The sequence below is a fragment of the Eucyclogobius newberryi genome, unplaced genomic scaffold (assembly GCF_026437365.1).
Source record: "Eucyclogobius newberryi isolate DKJ021-1_F unplaced genomic scaffold, fEucNew1.0.hap1 SCAF_4, whole genome shotgun sequence".
Taxonomy (NCBI): Eukaryota; Metazoa; Chordata; class Actinopteri; order Gobiiformes; family Gobiidae; genus Eucyclogobius; species Eucyclogobius newberryi.
Window position 1 is genome coordinate 30903817 of NW_027316056.1, and position 16710 is coordinate 30920526.

At 40.0% G+C, this 16710-nt stretch overlaps 1 protein-coding gene across 1 annotated transcript; it reads left to right on the forward strand.

Moving 5' to 3' along the window:
• The first annotated feature begins 398 nt into the window (after window positions 1-398).
• On the forward strand, window positions 399-13645 carry ednraa (endothelin receptor type Aa). The gene is made up of 8 exons (XM_072463091.1): window positions 399-669; window positions 2492-3011; window positions 5570-5697; window positions 8913-9111; window positions 11342-11494; window positions 12105-12238; window positions 12329-12437; window positions 13329-13645. Exons 2-8 carry the CDS (start codon window positions 2553-2555, stop codon window positions 13464-13466), a joined length of 1320 nt encoding a protein of 439 aa, XP_072319192.1. The 5' UTR covers window positions 399-669; window positions 2492-2552; the 3' UTR covers window positions 13467-13645.
• Window positions 13646-16710: the final 3065 nt, after the last annotated feature.

Genomic DNA, 16710 nt, shown 5'->3' on the forward strand with positions numbered 1-16710 from the left:
TCCCCCCGGGCACAGAATCCCATAAACTACGATCGTTAACCCATCCTCATTTTTATGTCAGAAACCACCCACGAAGTTTCCGAAAGTCAGTCCCCTCATCCTTCAACTCTTATCTTCGCCGAGGAAACAGTTGCTTGTAACTTCGACGGCGCGACGTGAAATTGAGGAAGACGGGAGGCGGGTTCTCGAGCGGAGGGACAGATTGTAGGGGCGTTTTTGTTGCGCTCCCTTATGCCCCTTATACCTCTGTGACTGTCAGCAGCGAGCGGGGAGAGTGAGAGGGTGGGGGTAGGGGGTGATGTTTCCAGAGGGAGGTGGAGATTTCCTATCCCACCCAGTCAAAGTCTCTCTCCGGTACTACGAAACCCACACACTCACACACACACAGACACACACACACACACGTACGGGCTTGCACATGGACGCACATCCAGCCCGGTCTCCACACAGGAAACTTCCAAGCCATAATGCGAAGACGGCACCTCGGAGCAGACGCTTGCATTGCTCAAACCGTTTGGGACACGCCGCGGCTTTGATAGCGCGTTAATTACTCATGTGATGTGATACAGATGTCTGGGGGCTGAAACTTTGCCTGACGCGTTTTCCAAAAGGGGGGCAAGGCGAGCCAAGGCAAAGGCAAAGGCACGGCAGAGACTGGAGCGGCAGTAGGTAGGTGAAAAAGCAAATGTATCTATTATTGATGGTCGGGGTGGTTGTCACATATCCCCGTAGTGTGACGCTAAGTCGGGATGCTACTTGAAGGGCTGGCTGCTAAATAGCTCTTTGTGTACTTGGTGACAGCCGGGACTTTGAACAGGAAGAACCGGGGGGCAAGCGCAGTTGTGTGACATGATGAAAAGGGCGCCTCGACGAGTCTGACAGCTCGCAAAACTTTTGAGTCGTAGAAAGATGAACGGAGACGATTTCGGGGGGTTGAGTTTGTTTGTGGGGGAAAAAGAGGGGAAGAATGCAAATGTTTGACTGCGGGTGAGTGGATTTTCGTTCCGACCCGATGTTAACACGAACGAGCGTGGCAGACATCCTTTTTGTGTAAAAGTTCTTTGTTTTGGGGCCACATGTTTAAAAGTGGGGTGGATTGGAAACAGGTTGAATGCAGAAACAGAGGGGATGGTTACAGGCACTAGGACCACAAATGACTGTAAATAACAAGACTGGAGAAGACAGATTTTGGACACAAAGGCATAACTGTGGATTTGACCAGAAACAAATCCCTGAGAATGACAAAAAAGAAAAGAAAAATTGAGTGAAGTTGATTATGTGGTAAATTAAAAAAAAGACTAAGATATACCACATTTTACAGTTTAAGCCTGATGATGAACAGTTTAAAGTTTAAGGTAGCAAAAGCAGTGGATGTGTTTCAACATGTGATTTGAAAATATTTGTTGTTTTTGTGTTGCTCAAATATGCTTTAAAAAAATAGTGCATAACTTTTCAAGTGGATTGTCTTCATGAAGATGCTGTTTATTTTATTTGAAGCTGTTGCCTAACCCATATAAGTTAGATCTGTGGAGAGGCGACTGCTCGGTGTAAGAATGCATTTTTTAAGGTATTTTAAAGCATTAAAAACTAAAGAACTGAAGCAACTGAAGAAGTCACTTGGATAAGCGGCAAAATATATGCAGTTTTAAAACTGTTGTCCAGTTGACAGAATTGTTTTCTTTTGGCTACAGAACTTACCTGTATTTAGACACCAAAATTAACAATTATGTTCTGTAAATAATGGAGTAGTGGATAGTTTCTTACATTAAACCAAATAAAGTGTAGCAGATAAATGCATGTTTCGACTTGTCCAGTGTGATACGTCTGTCACTAACCTGAACTCCACTGGATTCCCATAAAAGCTCCTTAGAAGTGCTAGTAATCTCATTTTGTGCTGCTTACAGGACTTTTGGAGCCAATGACCACGCTTCAATCGATTCTGGGCATTGATCATTTTCTAAATGCCCTCCTTGCTCCAGCTTGACCTGTTTTGTCTAATAAAGCCTAGAATAATATAAATAATTAAATATATATAGATTATAAAATTATAAAATATATATATGTAGATTATATATAAAAATTATCAGATTAGTTTTTAATCTCAATTTACACAATAGAAAGTGTACAAAGCAAAGTCTGACATAATAATAAGTTTAATGATCAAAATACTTTCTATTTCACCAAGGAGCTAATAATATTAGGTTTTTTCTTACTGAGTTCAATGCACAGGACTTGTTAGCAGAGACTATAGTGTTACTATAACCAGTGCTGGCAGCTCCCATCTGTGACTCCCTGGCAAAACCATGTTTAATTATGCACATTTCGAACATGTTCAAGTCACTCCATTAGAACAGGACAATGAGCTGACAAACTTTCTTGTTGCTGACACAAAGGATTCCACTTTCCCAGTGAAATTTGAATGTAACTTGATGTTTTCCCCTTGGCAGAAATATGATTCAATTTCCCACTTTGTTTTGTTATCTGTTCACAGTGCTGATATATCGAGACAGCCTTTCCAATCAGTCAAATCAAAGCACTAACCGCCTTCCATAATGGCCCTCCCAGCTGCGCATTTGTTGGCGCTAATAGCCTGCATGGTGGCTAGTGGAATCTGCCAGATAAACCAAGTTGAAGAAGAGGAGAGGCCCCACCCACTGTCCCTGGAGTACTCCACCCTCCAATCTCCATCTTTCCACGCTACCACTGCAAATCCATCGAGCGCCAGACCTGCCGTGCAAAAAGTTGTGTCACCTTCAAATGGGACGGAGATGAAAAAACTCAAGCCCCACCCGGCCTGCATCACGCCAACTCAGATAAACGTCAACTTCAAATACATCAACACGATCATCTCCATTGTCGTGTTCGTGGTGGGGCTGGTGGGCAACGCTACGCTGCTGAGGATTATATATCAGAACAAGTGCATGAGGAACGGGCCCAATGCGCTCATAGCCAGCCTGGCGTTGGGAGACCTCATGTACCTCACCATAGAGAAGCCCATCAATGTCTTCAAGGTAACGGTCACTTCATTGTTAGCTAAAAACTACAAAAGGAAAATAGTGAGATCTGTATTTATTTATTAAACTTTATTCAACCAGATGAAAAAAACAATTTAGGTTTAAATATCTTTTTCAAGGGCGACTTTGGGCCAAAGTGAACTGCTGCACACCACATAGAAACATTTACACATTAAAACAGGATTTAAAACTACAGACAATGTTGATAGAATTCTCGCTCTTTGTATTTTTTAAATATTTTTTTCAACGTTTTATAGATCTAATCCCTTTAAAGAAACCAGCTCACATAACTCCAACTAAATACACTCATATTTACAGTTTGGTAAAAGTATTATTTGAAAAAAGAAAATGTTGGAAAATACATATTACTATACTTATTAACTAATAATACTAATAATACGAATACTGCACCAATTGTTACCCAATCAAAATTTTCCTCATCACTGGGAATATTGTTTATTTGGAAATCAACACTTAGCAACACTTAGCCACAAACAGCAAAGGTTTACAATGTACAGCCCTATAAACAAATGATTAGCTACACAAAGTATTTCTCCCACCAATGTTTCATTTTTTTTTAATTACTGTATGTCACCAATCCATATAGTGAAGTTACATGACGCTTTGAACCACCTTCTCTCATTTGTAACATTGTGGAATTCTGGGTTTATTTTTAGCACATACATGTGGCCTTTACCCCGCCGGTACATTAGGGCTGGTGACTGACGCTGTATGATGGACTGCAGTAACGCCACGGTGGGATAGTCCAGTCGGGAAAAGGGGGGGAGGCGGCGGCGGGAGAGGGGTGAGAGAGAGCACAGCCAGACGGGAAAGTGTAATCAGTGGACGGCGGTTATCTTCATGGTGCCGGGCGATTAGTGATGAGAGGAGCTGGATATGGCAGGCTTAAATAAACACAGGAATCCGACGTTGTCACACATGCCAGTGGCCTTGTGCTGACCTGCGACATTAGTCACTGGCCCTTATTGCAAATTGTGTTTTGACAAAATACTCAGAGCTGTTTAAGTGATAAACGACAAACGTGGAGCTTTTGACTTTCATTTACGGTAATGGATGTTAGATGAGGACATGTTATACAAAATGTACTCTGTTTTTATTTGATTTTTAACCATGTTCTCACTGTTCCCTCATCAAAATCATGCAGAAACATGAAATAGCTTCATTCACGCTAGTTGGATGAATCATGGTTAGAAAGTCCTTTCCCGTCCGAGGGTCGAAAACACTCCGGAATCTCTTCGATAGCTGACTTTTTCTCGATCTGTGTCGTGGATCTGAGAATATTCGCTGCTGTCCATAAGTCCATAAATTATCCCCCAAAATTCACTATGAATTTCTCCCGTCTAATCACAATCAATACAACTGCGTGCTGAGACCCGGAAGTGAGAGGCCAGCTTGAAACGTGTTGAAATTAAATTGAGTCATGCACATTATGTTATTATGTTCTACCGTATTAAATAAGAAAATTAAACGTGCACTAACATTTCTGGTGAAAATCTTGCGTTCCAGGTTTCAAGGTAGTAAATTGTGCATTAGTTTTGCCAAGTTGGACACTAAGTCCTTTAATCTTCCTTCCTCCTGTGGGTTATTTTTATAGCAAACACCACAAGATCCCACGAGTATGAATAACCATGGAAGTTTACACATCTGCAGTCCTCCCCCCCATTTAAAAACAAAAGTTCCCCGCCATAAGAGCACCGTGACTTTTCAAAAATAGACAACGCACGTAAAAATCCCCGCACGTTAAAACAAAGAGGTCCTGTCCACTCGAGACGGGATATGGCAACTTTTCCCAAAATAATCTGGTACTTCTCCATTCAAAGCCACGGCGTTTTCTCCCTCCGGTCAAAGTAAACACAGAGTCCGGACCGCGCTGTGAGCTTCTTCCTTTGGCTCGACTTAAACAATCAAGTTTTCACACAGGTTGTATCCTACTGTAGGCACCCTGCCAAGTCCACTTCACTGAAACAACAACGCTCCCTCTCGGCCTTGACTTATTAGCCCAACGGAATAATAGCCTGAGAGGTGGTGGAAGTGGCCAAACAATAACGCCTATTTTAAAAAGAAAACGTCATTCAAGCAATGTACACACTGTGCTTGAACTCTGACATTACCAGTACGTACTCATAATATAGACTACTGCGTTTCCTTTATTATTTTAACATTCATTTCAGTCATTACTGCAAAAAGAGACAATAACACAGTTTGCCCATTTTTTAAAACTTGTAAACATGAAGAAGACAATTTATTATTATAGTTTTTCAAGCGCAAGCATTAGCATGAACTAGCATTATGATACAGCTCGCGTAATGGTAAAGCTAAAGGTGCTCTGTGTAACTTTTCTAGTGGAGGGCACGCCACCTTTTTGTCTCTATGGAGATGTTATTGCTTTCCCTGGAATGTCCCGCCGTATGGCATTAAACGTCAATCTCCGTGGAGAGAAGCATGGCAACGACCAACACCCGCTAGAAAATATACATCGTGCACCTTTAAATCGAAATTTAACTACAATTGTTATGTTCTTTCTTCTCCGTCAGCTGCTCGAATCTCGGTGGCCGTTTGCGGAGACCTTCTTCGGCCTGTTTCTGTGCAAGCTGGTGCCGTTTGTGCAGAAAGCGTCGGTCGGCATCACTGTGCTCAACCTGTGCGCCCTCAGCGTGGACAGGTGAGTTCAGCCGAGTTCGATCGCCCGCGGCACGCCAACCAACGCCATCCAAACATACGTACAAAACATAACATATGAACATGTGCAAACTTTAGACATTCTTATTCCAAAGGGTTGAAGGATCGGCTTGGTCAATTGAGTGCAGCTTTTTGTACTTAGGTAAAAGTACTACACAAGCTTATGATGTTAGTTAAACTTAGAAAAACACTTACATGGGGAATTATGTCTGAGCTCAAGGGGGTAAACCAGGGGCACCACGGAGGAGGATATGAGGAGCCTGGAAACTTTATTAGCATGAGGTAGGGTTTAGCCTTCATTTTACATGCACCGTGATACATTTAATTACGTTGGGCAATAGTGAAGCTACGGGCGCAAGAAGTAAAGCACAGCACAACACACTTTTGAACGGAATCTATGTATTTAGAATCAGAATCAGAAAAGGTTTATTGCCAATGAACAGAATTCACAAACATTGGAACTTGCTTCGATGATTCAGTGCAATGAAAAATGAACAGTGATAAAACAACATATATAAGTCAAAAAGAGAAACAATTAAAATCTGCCATAGGATAAAAATAAAAATAGGCTGTAAGAAAAAGTAAATACAAATAAAAATAGGCTTACTATGTACACAGCACTGTATAATTAACATTCAACCTACCGGTGTTCTTTTACATATAGACGTCAGGATTGTGTCATCACCGCATTTTCTGTGATAAAAACACAATAAAGCAATGGGGATTTCAAGATGTGAAGATGGTTAGCCTAATTAATAACAATAGGCCTTTTTCACTATACCACCCGGCGAGTTTGTGTAATTCCCATAGAGAGTGAATGGAACAGGAAGTGAAGACGCACACAGGAAGTGAAGGTCCACACTTTTAATGCCAACTGGAAATTGCGCGAAAAGGGCCGATATGATCATGTTTTAACTCGTGTTTGATCCAAACCGACTCATGCCACATTGACACTGCGGTTGAAGCAAAAGTGTGAAGTGACGAATGACAAACTGCACTTGAACAACATCAAATTCATAAAACATAAAACTCTGTAGGCCTGTAGAAAGGTGTAGAAAATGCACGACTTGACCAAAATGAATCGACATTATCCTCTACTAAGACTGGTTTCTATTGGCTCGTCTCAAACTAAATCATTATTCTCAGTTATCTCCGTGACAGTTTTGGTTGCAACATCGCGTTTTTCCAACACCGTGAATAAGGTGACGAGGTAGAAAAGCGGTTCTCATTCTCAAAACTTTACTGGTCACATTTCGTTCTTCTCGGCATCCAAAACTGATAAAAATAAAGTTTCACTAATCCGTGGACGTACTTTGAGAGACCAAACACAATACGTGGCAATTAAACCTCCAAACCTCCGCCTTGTTTAGCCAATGGAAACATTCTGCCTTTTAATAGCAGCATTAAAAAGATAATGCATGTCTCGCTTTATGAATATGAATAATTCCATCTTAAATGTATTTTTAGTGGTACCTTATCAGAGGTGCTGGTGAATAAATGATGATTCGGAAGTGCTGCAGAGCTGTCCTGTTGGTAAAAGCACTATATGTACAGGGCTGATCAGACATATTTAATGGGGGTATTCTGAGGCCGCCTGCAGTTGCTGTTTACTTGTGCACAACAACAGATGCTCGCCATTTGTTTTCAGGATACGTGAGGCAGATATAAGCGCTCTCTTTCTCTTTCGTAGCTTTTCGATGTTGGAGGAAGAGGGAAAAAAGGTGGCTACATTACCACTTAGTGAAATATGAATGGCGCCACGTTGTTCTACAGAGAAATTCAAATGTGTCATGAAAAATATATCGTTTTTTGCCATGAAATCTTGATGCGGGATTTTACTAAAACATTTCGACAAGTGGTTTCTATTAATGAAACAAACAAGCAAACAAGTGTGGAGTACATGGGAGACGGCAGCCAACAGACCCTTCTGCCAGCGCGGGCCAGTCTGGAGGCTCCGCGCGAAATATAAATATTAGATCTTTAAAATAAACAATTGATCGTCTTGCTTCATTAAAGCTTAACATTTCGTAGTCTTGCTGACGGAGCGCGTTGTTGTGTTTGGTGCGCTGCCATGCAAGTGTGAACTTAGTCAGTCGAGAGAGGCAAGAATAATAGTAGATGATGTTTTTCTGCTTACGGATGGAAAGAATCTGGTTCAACGAGACTTGGATTATTAATTACTATGTCCTCGATGTTAGTGCGTCACATGTACTAACATTAAACTTTCAGATTTACTCTCCCCATGCAAAACTTTTTGTTCAAGGCGGTGATTGTGATGTGAAGAAGATTACATTTGTATTGTGTAGTTGGATGTTCTAAATAATACGTTTCCATCTCATTTGAGTTGTGTAAAAAGTTTACCAAACATTTGTCTGTAGTTTTTGGCTAGTCCAAAACCTGGTGCTAGTAGATTGTGTCCATAGTTAGCCTTGTTTCATGTTTGAAGTTTTTCTTAAATGCATGCCATTTTTGATTCTATATATCTTGCTTTTATCATTGTTCATTGTTTTATGTTGCACTGAATCACCAAAGCAAATTCCTATGTTTGTTAATATTGTTCATTGACAAGAGCAATAAATAAACCTTTTCTGATTCTGAACAAAAAAATATGAAAATTTGACCCTTTTTTGACCATCTTTTTCCATTTAATTATCCTCTATTGATCCAGTGAAAATAGTATTGGCAGCAGTGTCGTGAGTTCGATTCCCGACTGATCATTTACTGCATGTCCTCCCTTCTCTCTCATCCCCATTTCACACTGTACTTTCCTATTAAAAAAGCCGTTGGGCCACAATATCTTCAAATAAAGAAAAATGAAAATAAATAAATAAAGACCGGTATGTAAGTTAATTTAACATAAAAGATTTAAATGGAAAATGGTGTCGTATAATATTTAAAATAGGTTCAACATCTGTTTTTTTTGAGGGCTCAACGGGGTACATCACAAATTCTTTTTGATTTACTTTTAAGGCCTCGATTACTGATGACTGCAGGTAATTCCGTAAACTAAAACATCACTAATATCTACAGCAAATGTCAAAAAATGCCTGAAAAGTTAGCACAATCCGACCTTTTCAAGTCTATAATACTAATACTTCAGACAAGTACTACATCGATCACAGTTTAGACAGTATCTCTCACTGTTTCCTTTACCATGTTACAATCCCGTTCTGTTTTCCACATGTCCCCCCCGGTCAGGTATCGCGCCGTGGCCTCTTGGAGCAGAGTCCAGGGGGTGGGCGTCCCTCTCTTCACCGTCGTCGAGATCGTGTCCATTTGGCTCTTCTCCCTCCTCCTCGCCGTCCCGGAGGCCGTCGGCTTCGACATCGTCCCGTTCCACTACCGAAACCAGACCTTCCACACCTGCATGCTCAACCCCACATCAGACTTCATGACGGTAAACCAGCTCCCTTTTCTTATCTGACCGATTAGAAAATGACGGTTTAGTCAGTTTTGCTGCGGCGTTTCGGTTTCGGTTCGTCGCAGATAAGTGAGTAAAGAGAGGAAAACAAGCCTCTCTTTACTCGAGATATGACGAGCGCGTACGTGAAGGTATCTCCAAACAGAAAGTGCTTCTTCAGTGTTGGGTTTCCATTGTTTGAGAGTTTAGGTGCGCTGAGAGTCTCTAATGGGCAGCCGGCGCTCTCGCATGAGCTATTTTCGGTTGGCGGGCAGAGGCAGTCAAATCAACGCGATAAAAAGGCATTTCCTGTAATAAACGCACGTGTTTAAAAAAGTTTTGTGGAAAAAGTGCAAGTTCTGGTTCTTGAAAGATCTTGAAAAATCTAACCAACTAGACTTTTTTCCCATGACTGACTGGTACTTATGCAAACATTCTATTCCATTTGTTTTAATGAGGCGGCAAAGAACGTCGTAATAATTATCAATAGCCCACTTCAACCTCTAATTTCTAACATTCACTTGGTCTGCTATGTTTTGGTGCTTTACTATCCAAAAATAATATTAATAATATTTGTTACAAGGTTATTTGCATGTGTGAGCATTTCTGCGCTAATTGCTAACAGTAACAACTCAAAACATTGCTGCACGCGGTGATGTGCTTAGTGTGATACTCTCATGTCGAGTGATTGTCAGCCTCCAAAACGATTTTTTTCATCGTTTGTGATTGTGTTCCGAGGCTCACGCTAACTCGCTAACATTGGAACCGTTTAAAAGTTTTTAAGAAGCTTTTTTTGGGGATGGCACAGTAATCATTGCTAGCTATGTACATTTTAGATAGATAGATAGATAGATAGATAACCAGATTTATTTTGAACTACGTTATACTCAATTTGCGCTTGTTTAGGTTTATTTACTTTTTGGGGTTTTTAGATTATTTATTACATGTTTCAACACGTAGCTAATTTACACCCTACTGCACGACTGGGTTTCTTATTTTGAACTAAGCTATATTAAACCTAGAAAAAATGTGCAACCAAATATTGAAGTTAAAGCTGTTCAACGCTGACGTGGAAAGGTCTAAACCGTGTAAACTAAAGAAAAAGTACGTCAGACTCACGTTTGCGAAATTTGAGAACGTTTGTATGTTGCTAAGAAGTACTTTGACTGATGTTCTAGTCCTTTACATAAGATACAGATACTTTAGTAGTCAAATACTGATCACAAGATAGACCTAATTCCCCGTCTTATCCTTGAAAGAACTGGTCCGCTCTGTTAAAAAGGCTTACGGCGATTAGGGCCCTCTTACATGGTCGGAGCACATAATTGATTGCAGGCCAAGTGCAATTACAGAGCCAGGAGCCACATGTGTGTTTGTGCGCCACATGCACGCGCGCCCCAAACATCCGCCACGCCAGCCATCGTGAAAAAAAAAAAGAAACGGTGAAAAAGAAAGAACCGCACCCCGACCAAGGCAAATGTTTGGTCTGTGAGCGTGTTTACCGTACGGAGGGCCGCAGAGAGCAGGGTGGCCCCAGTACACCGTAGAGAAATTAGAAGAAGGTGCTCGTAACTATGCAGTTATGGGGTGCGGGAGTGCAGGGTGAGACCGGAGAACAGGATGCTGCGTCTTCGTTCATGTTATGTGCGCTCCGTGCGGTTTGTCTGCGTTTAGGTTGTTGTTCGCGTAATAGAACGTACTTCTATAGCTCTGTGGAGTAAATGTGCCATTATTTGACTTTGCATTGGCCAGTCCTGCTGTGTTACTCTTGTATTTGCAAATGCATTTTTGTTTAGACCTCTTAAGACAGCTAATAATGTCCATTTTGACACTTCAAATAAAATAAAGAACTGAACTTAAAGCACCCACCATTTATAATTTTGACTTGGTTTGACTTTTGTAATGTTAGCCTTGTGGAATGTTTACCTATTGGATTTAGATTATTTCACTTGTTTTAAAACATTGCCAATTCAGAGTGAAATATATTGGCGCACCGTATTGGCAGGATTATTTCCCTATTTTGATATAAAGTTACTGTAAATCTAGAAATAATTTAATGATCAAACAAGTTAAGTCCTGCCAAATATTAAAGTTAATTGTGTTCACTGCTCTGGAATGCAATATGTGCGGTATGTTTATTTAGCATATTTGTATTTAAAACCAGCACAATGATGGCTGAAGTGAAAGAAGTTATGTCATCTGCTTAACTGTGTTGGTTTTGTGTTAGTTCTACAAAGATGCCAAGGACTGGTGGCTGTTTGGGTTCTACTTCTGCGTGCCCCTGGCCTGCACGGCCATCTTCTACACCCTGATGACCCTGGAGATGCTCACCCACAGGAACGGCAGCCTGCGCATCGCCCTCAGCGAGCACCTCAAGCAGGTCACAAACGCTTACATCAGAATATTGAGGATTGAAGGATAGTTTTGAATGATTGGATGATATTTCAAGCTTAAACATAACTTGAATAAGACACAAAAAACACAATTTCAGAATGTAAACTTTTCATTCCTCACATATCGCAATGGAGTGCGATAATGACCGTTTAACGTGTTACACACACACACAAACACACACACACACACAATAAAGCATCTTTTATACATTGATCAATAATTCAATATACTGATTATTGTGTCTGCTTTCTATGTAGTAAATATTTAGCTCAATACAATACACAACAATTCTCAATACTCAATACCCATAAACCCGATACTTGATATATTGTACTAGATCACTTCCATAACATGACAATTTTAGAAAGGAAACAGGAGAATCTCAATCAGCAGCAATCATTGAAAACCACAATAAGCAACAAACATTATGTATTGATTCAGTAGTTGTTGATACAGTAGCGTCAAATACAGAATCAGGCAAATTACATGATATTGTCGTTTCGTAGTTACTTTAGTTTGTTTATTACAGATTATTATAAGGGACCGTGCACAATATTGACCACAACATTCACCTTAAACGTGCTTTTCCTTTGCAGAGGAGGGAGGTGGCCAAAGCGGTCTTCTGTTTGGTTCTAATATTTGCCTTGTGCTGGTTCCCGCTCCATCTGAGCCGGATTCTCAAAAAGGTGGTGTACTATCCCAATGATGAGTCGCGCTGTGAATTTTTCAAGTGAGTCCCTGTCACGCGCAATTCCCCCCAAAACAAACCGCATGATGAGATCACGCCAGACATGTTTCTGTTTCTTTGTTTCACTTTTAGTTTCCTTCTGGTTCTGGATTACGTCGGCATCAACCTCGCGACGATCAACTCCTGCATCAATCCCATCATATTGTACTTTGTCAGCAAAAAGTTTAAGAATTGTTTCAAGGTGAGACACAGCGAGAGACTGAAGGAAAGTTTGTGAGTGGACATTTTCGCTAAAGGTTTCAAATTGCTGTGCTGTGATGGGTGGAACTGGAAACACCAGTTCCACCCATTGACGATTCTGAAAATGTCTCAATTAAATTATCAAATTATTAAAGGCGCTGTATCTGATTTTTACTGTCTTAAAAATGTAAAAAAAACAGAACTAGTTCACTATAAAGTGCTTTTCAGTGATCCTTTTTCTTATTATTATTATTTGATCTTTATTCTCTGGATATCAATCTGCTCATAACTAAATACACACAAATAAAGATACCAACAATGTCTTTCATGAAAATATTTATTATTTATTTTAATAATTTTATAGATATTTTTTCAAATAAATTTGATGTATTTTTGCATGATAATTAATACTTTTCAATATATCGGTTTGTTTTTTATGTATATTTTGTTACCGATCCGCCCATCACCGCTTATGGTTCACAGCTAATAAAATGCCTTTTAGAAGTATTTTTCCCCCACAAATAGGTGTAAATGTGTGTGTATGATTTTAAAAAAAATAGAAGAAATAGAAGGAACAGGTCCATTAAGAGGACAGAGTAATGAAAATAGGCTTTCCAGATTATCTAAGTATTATTAATCTTCATTTACATCACATGACTATCATCCCAAACTTCCCAGACACATTTAAGAGTCAGACTTAAAAAAACGGTGAAACTGACTCATTCTGGGATGACTTTTAGTGAGCAACGTTTACCATCAGCCCCGCTTCAGTTTACGGTCTCAGGTTGCCCTTTCAAACATCGCAGGGATAAACCATGACTCTCACGTAACACGCTCTCGTCTCTGTAGCGCTTTCGTCTCCTAATGTTTACCTTCCCCCATGTCTTCCCAGTCGTGCCTTTGCTGCTGGTGCTACTCCGACAACCAAGTGAGCAGCATTGGACAAATGAACGGAACGAGCATCCAGTGCAAGAGTCCCGAGCCGCACAACCTCCACACGGACCGCAGCCTGAGGAAAGAGAGCGACTGAATACTTCAAGTGCACACGTAAATATCTGGACAGTCAAACTATTATTTCAACCAGAAGCACTTGGAGAAGGCCAAATCTGTTTGAAAAAGCAAAAGAAATTGAACCCCGGCTTGAAAAATGTAAACGTTCAAGGGTAAATGCTCAGTGGATCAAGACATTTTTGTTCAGTACTTCATAGCGGCGGAGAAACCGTTTTTCACTACTGCCCCCTGTGGTTGGAGGGGGCATCCACAGAAATACTGTAATACCTGGATACCTGGACTCCAACAAGAAATCTGAGTTCAGGGGTAAATGCGCCATGCATGAATTCACTCGAAAGCCAGTATAACCATTTTGACGAGCATAAATTACAATCGAATCCGTTTATTTCCCCATTTGTCTCCCTAAACGGATTGCGGTAAACAGGCAGTATTTACATTTGATTTGACCCTTTGAACCATTTGTAGTTGTAAGTTGAGTTGTAAGTTGAAGCATAGAATATTTACGCTTTTAATTTGGATGCGCTATGAGTTGGCCACTGCATCGAGTAAATCTCACAACGTTACGTAATCAAAAGTGAACAAAAATGTTATACTGCCCCTTGTGGCCAGAGTATCTCTAGAAAAATCCTTCAGTGGCCCCAAAAGTATTTTTTTACATGCAGTTATTGAGTACTTTGGTGGGGGCTTGCTTTAACTAATTATTTTTTCCTTTTATTGCCTCCTTGTGGCTGGAGTTGGTATATATTCCTATCTCACAATGGCACATTATCGTGAAATCCAAACAGTGTTTTGGATGCACTCCAAGTTGTTTTTCTCCCATGGCTTTAATACACGTTTCTCAAATTGCTCTCCAAAACTCCCACTTCTTGAGATTCTGGCAGAAACGCGAGCTTGTTTTCTACAGGAAGATGATGTCAAGACGTTTCAAGGAGGTAATGGAAGGACAATGGACTCTAACTTGACCTGCACTCTCGATACTTCCTCGCAGTATTCCCACAACCCCCAGAAGATGACGCAAACACAAAAGAGGGGAAACGGGTGACTTGATGAGCTGTAAGAGAAACAGACTTGGACAGGATACAGCTGAACAGGGGCTATAAATATTCCTGTATAAATGGCGGGGCTTCTGGGAAAGGGAGCATCGCGAATGTTTGACATGAGGACGTGCCGCATTATGACTGTATCAAAAACAGAGCAAATGTGAACTCGGAAGAAAACATATTGTACATAATAGGATAAGACAAGTTTTTTTTTTTTTTTTTAATAAGGTCCGTCTCAAATTGAAGGGGAATCTTTTTGAGAAATATGGAAGTAAAGTAAAATGATTATCCCTGGACTTCCAGTTATAACACATATTACAATGTTTAAGGCAGAAATTGTACTTTCTGAGTTTATTGCAGTGTATTGGCCAGATCTGCAAATGTCTATAGAGATACTTTAGCAAAAACAACATAAGAAAGTGTAATAATAGGGCAGTGGAACAACCGGATAAGCTGCTGCACTGCTGGTAAATACATTTATCAAGCTTACATTTGAATGGTCGCTAATTCAGTATTAGCATCTTAAAATTTCTGTTGGTTTAACTGAAAAATGATTTGATGTGTGACATCACAAATCCTGCTGTGTGTATGAGCTATTACGTGCACTGTCTAATTCAGCCTCAACTTTTGCTTATACCATGATTTTTGGTTATATGGCAACAGGTTTTGTCAACACAAATATACATACTTTCTTATTCTATCCCAGTAAACACAGTATAAATCCTTTTACTATTATATCATAACAGATGACTACACTTCTAGAACGCAAACAAGTCAACCAATCTACAATTTATGTTTTAACTTCCATATCTTTCAGCCAAACTGTTTTAAATGTGATATCATTCTGCTAATATATCTTGGAGAGGAATATTTAAACTGTTATATTAAAAAAATGTTGTATTGTTTTTTTCAGAGTGCGGCCTTTACATCACCACACTTATAATCCTATGTGTGCTGCTTGTATTCATGTGAAATATGTTGCCGGGGTTTTAACATTAAAGGGAACATATGTTGTTGTTGTTGACAGTAGAAAATGTGACGACACAAATATAATCAAAATAACCAGCCCCACAAATGACTTTATCTCAGGGAGTACTCGAACTACACACACGCCTTGTAGGAAAATAGTTAGTCTTGTCTCCGTGAGCGACACCTGCCACCGTGACAGCACTTGATACGTCCGCAGTGACTATGATGATATATTAAGGGATGTTCGTTTATGTTGAATCTGATAGTACTGCGCCACACTCCATTGTAACCATAGTATCATCAGTCACTTCATTTAGATCAGTTGTATTTATAGACAGATCGATATCGGTTTGGTCGCCGTGTTACTCTCTGTGAGTTCAGATGGGCTTGATTGACAGGTGGATCGGCCAATCTGGGACACGTACGGTCTGTCTGAAACAAACACGAATGCTTACCCGGGGAGTAAAATAACACAAGTGCTGATAAATAACACGTGTCACTGAAGTAAACAAACCTGATTGCATGGTTCTGTTTGAGTTTGGCTCCAGGCGTGATCATCTTAAAGACTTTATGTCACCATCATTTGACATAAGGTGCCATTTACTTTACTCATACCATCTCTTGAATTAAGATACTACTCTGTTTTTTTTTCAAGCTCATAACATTATATTTACAGTGAATATATACATTCACTGCCGCATTGTTTAATCGACAGAATGTATCTGTGTTTATAGCCACTTTTATAAAGTGTACATGTATTTATTCATTTACCCGTTCAGTGTTACGTGACGTGTTTTATTGTAAACGTTGTAAAGAAAATGACAGCTAAATACCAAAGACCTAATGAAGAGTAAACACATGCATACTGGACTTGAGTGCCTGCAACTGTGGTACATCATATCTTTTGGTTTTTGCAAAAGTTACATAACATTGAAAGTCCATAATTATTCAAGGCCATGTGTTATTTTTAAGCCAATAAAATGAAACACAGTCAAGGACAATAAACATGGATATTTCATTTATTATTCCCGTGCTTCTTTATCCAAACTATTACAAAAGTGTGCAAATAAACAGATCTGTAAATGAAGGGTTCAAGCCCAGACGTAATGGCCGCTCGGTATGTGTTGTTGTTGTTGTTGTTATTGTGGTTGTTATTTTGTTGTACATGTTTGTTTGTGTTGATTGATGTGGTTATTGCTGCTTATACCAATAAATCCATCTTCATCTCCGGCGGATCACACCGTGGGCTTGATT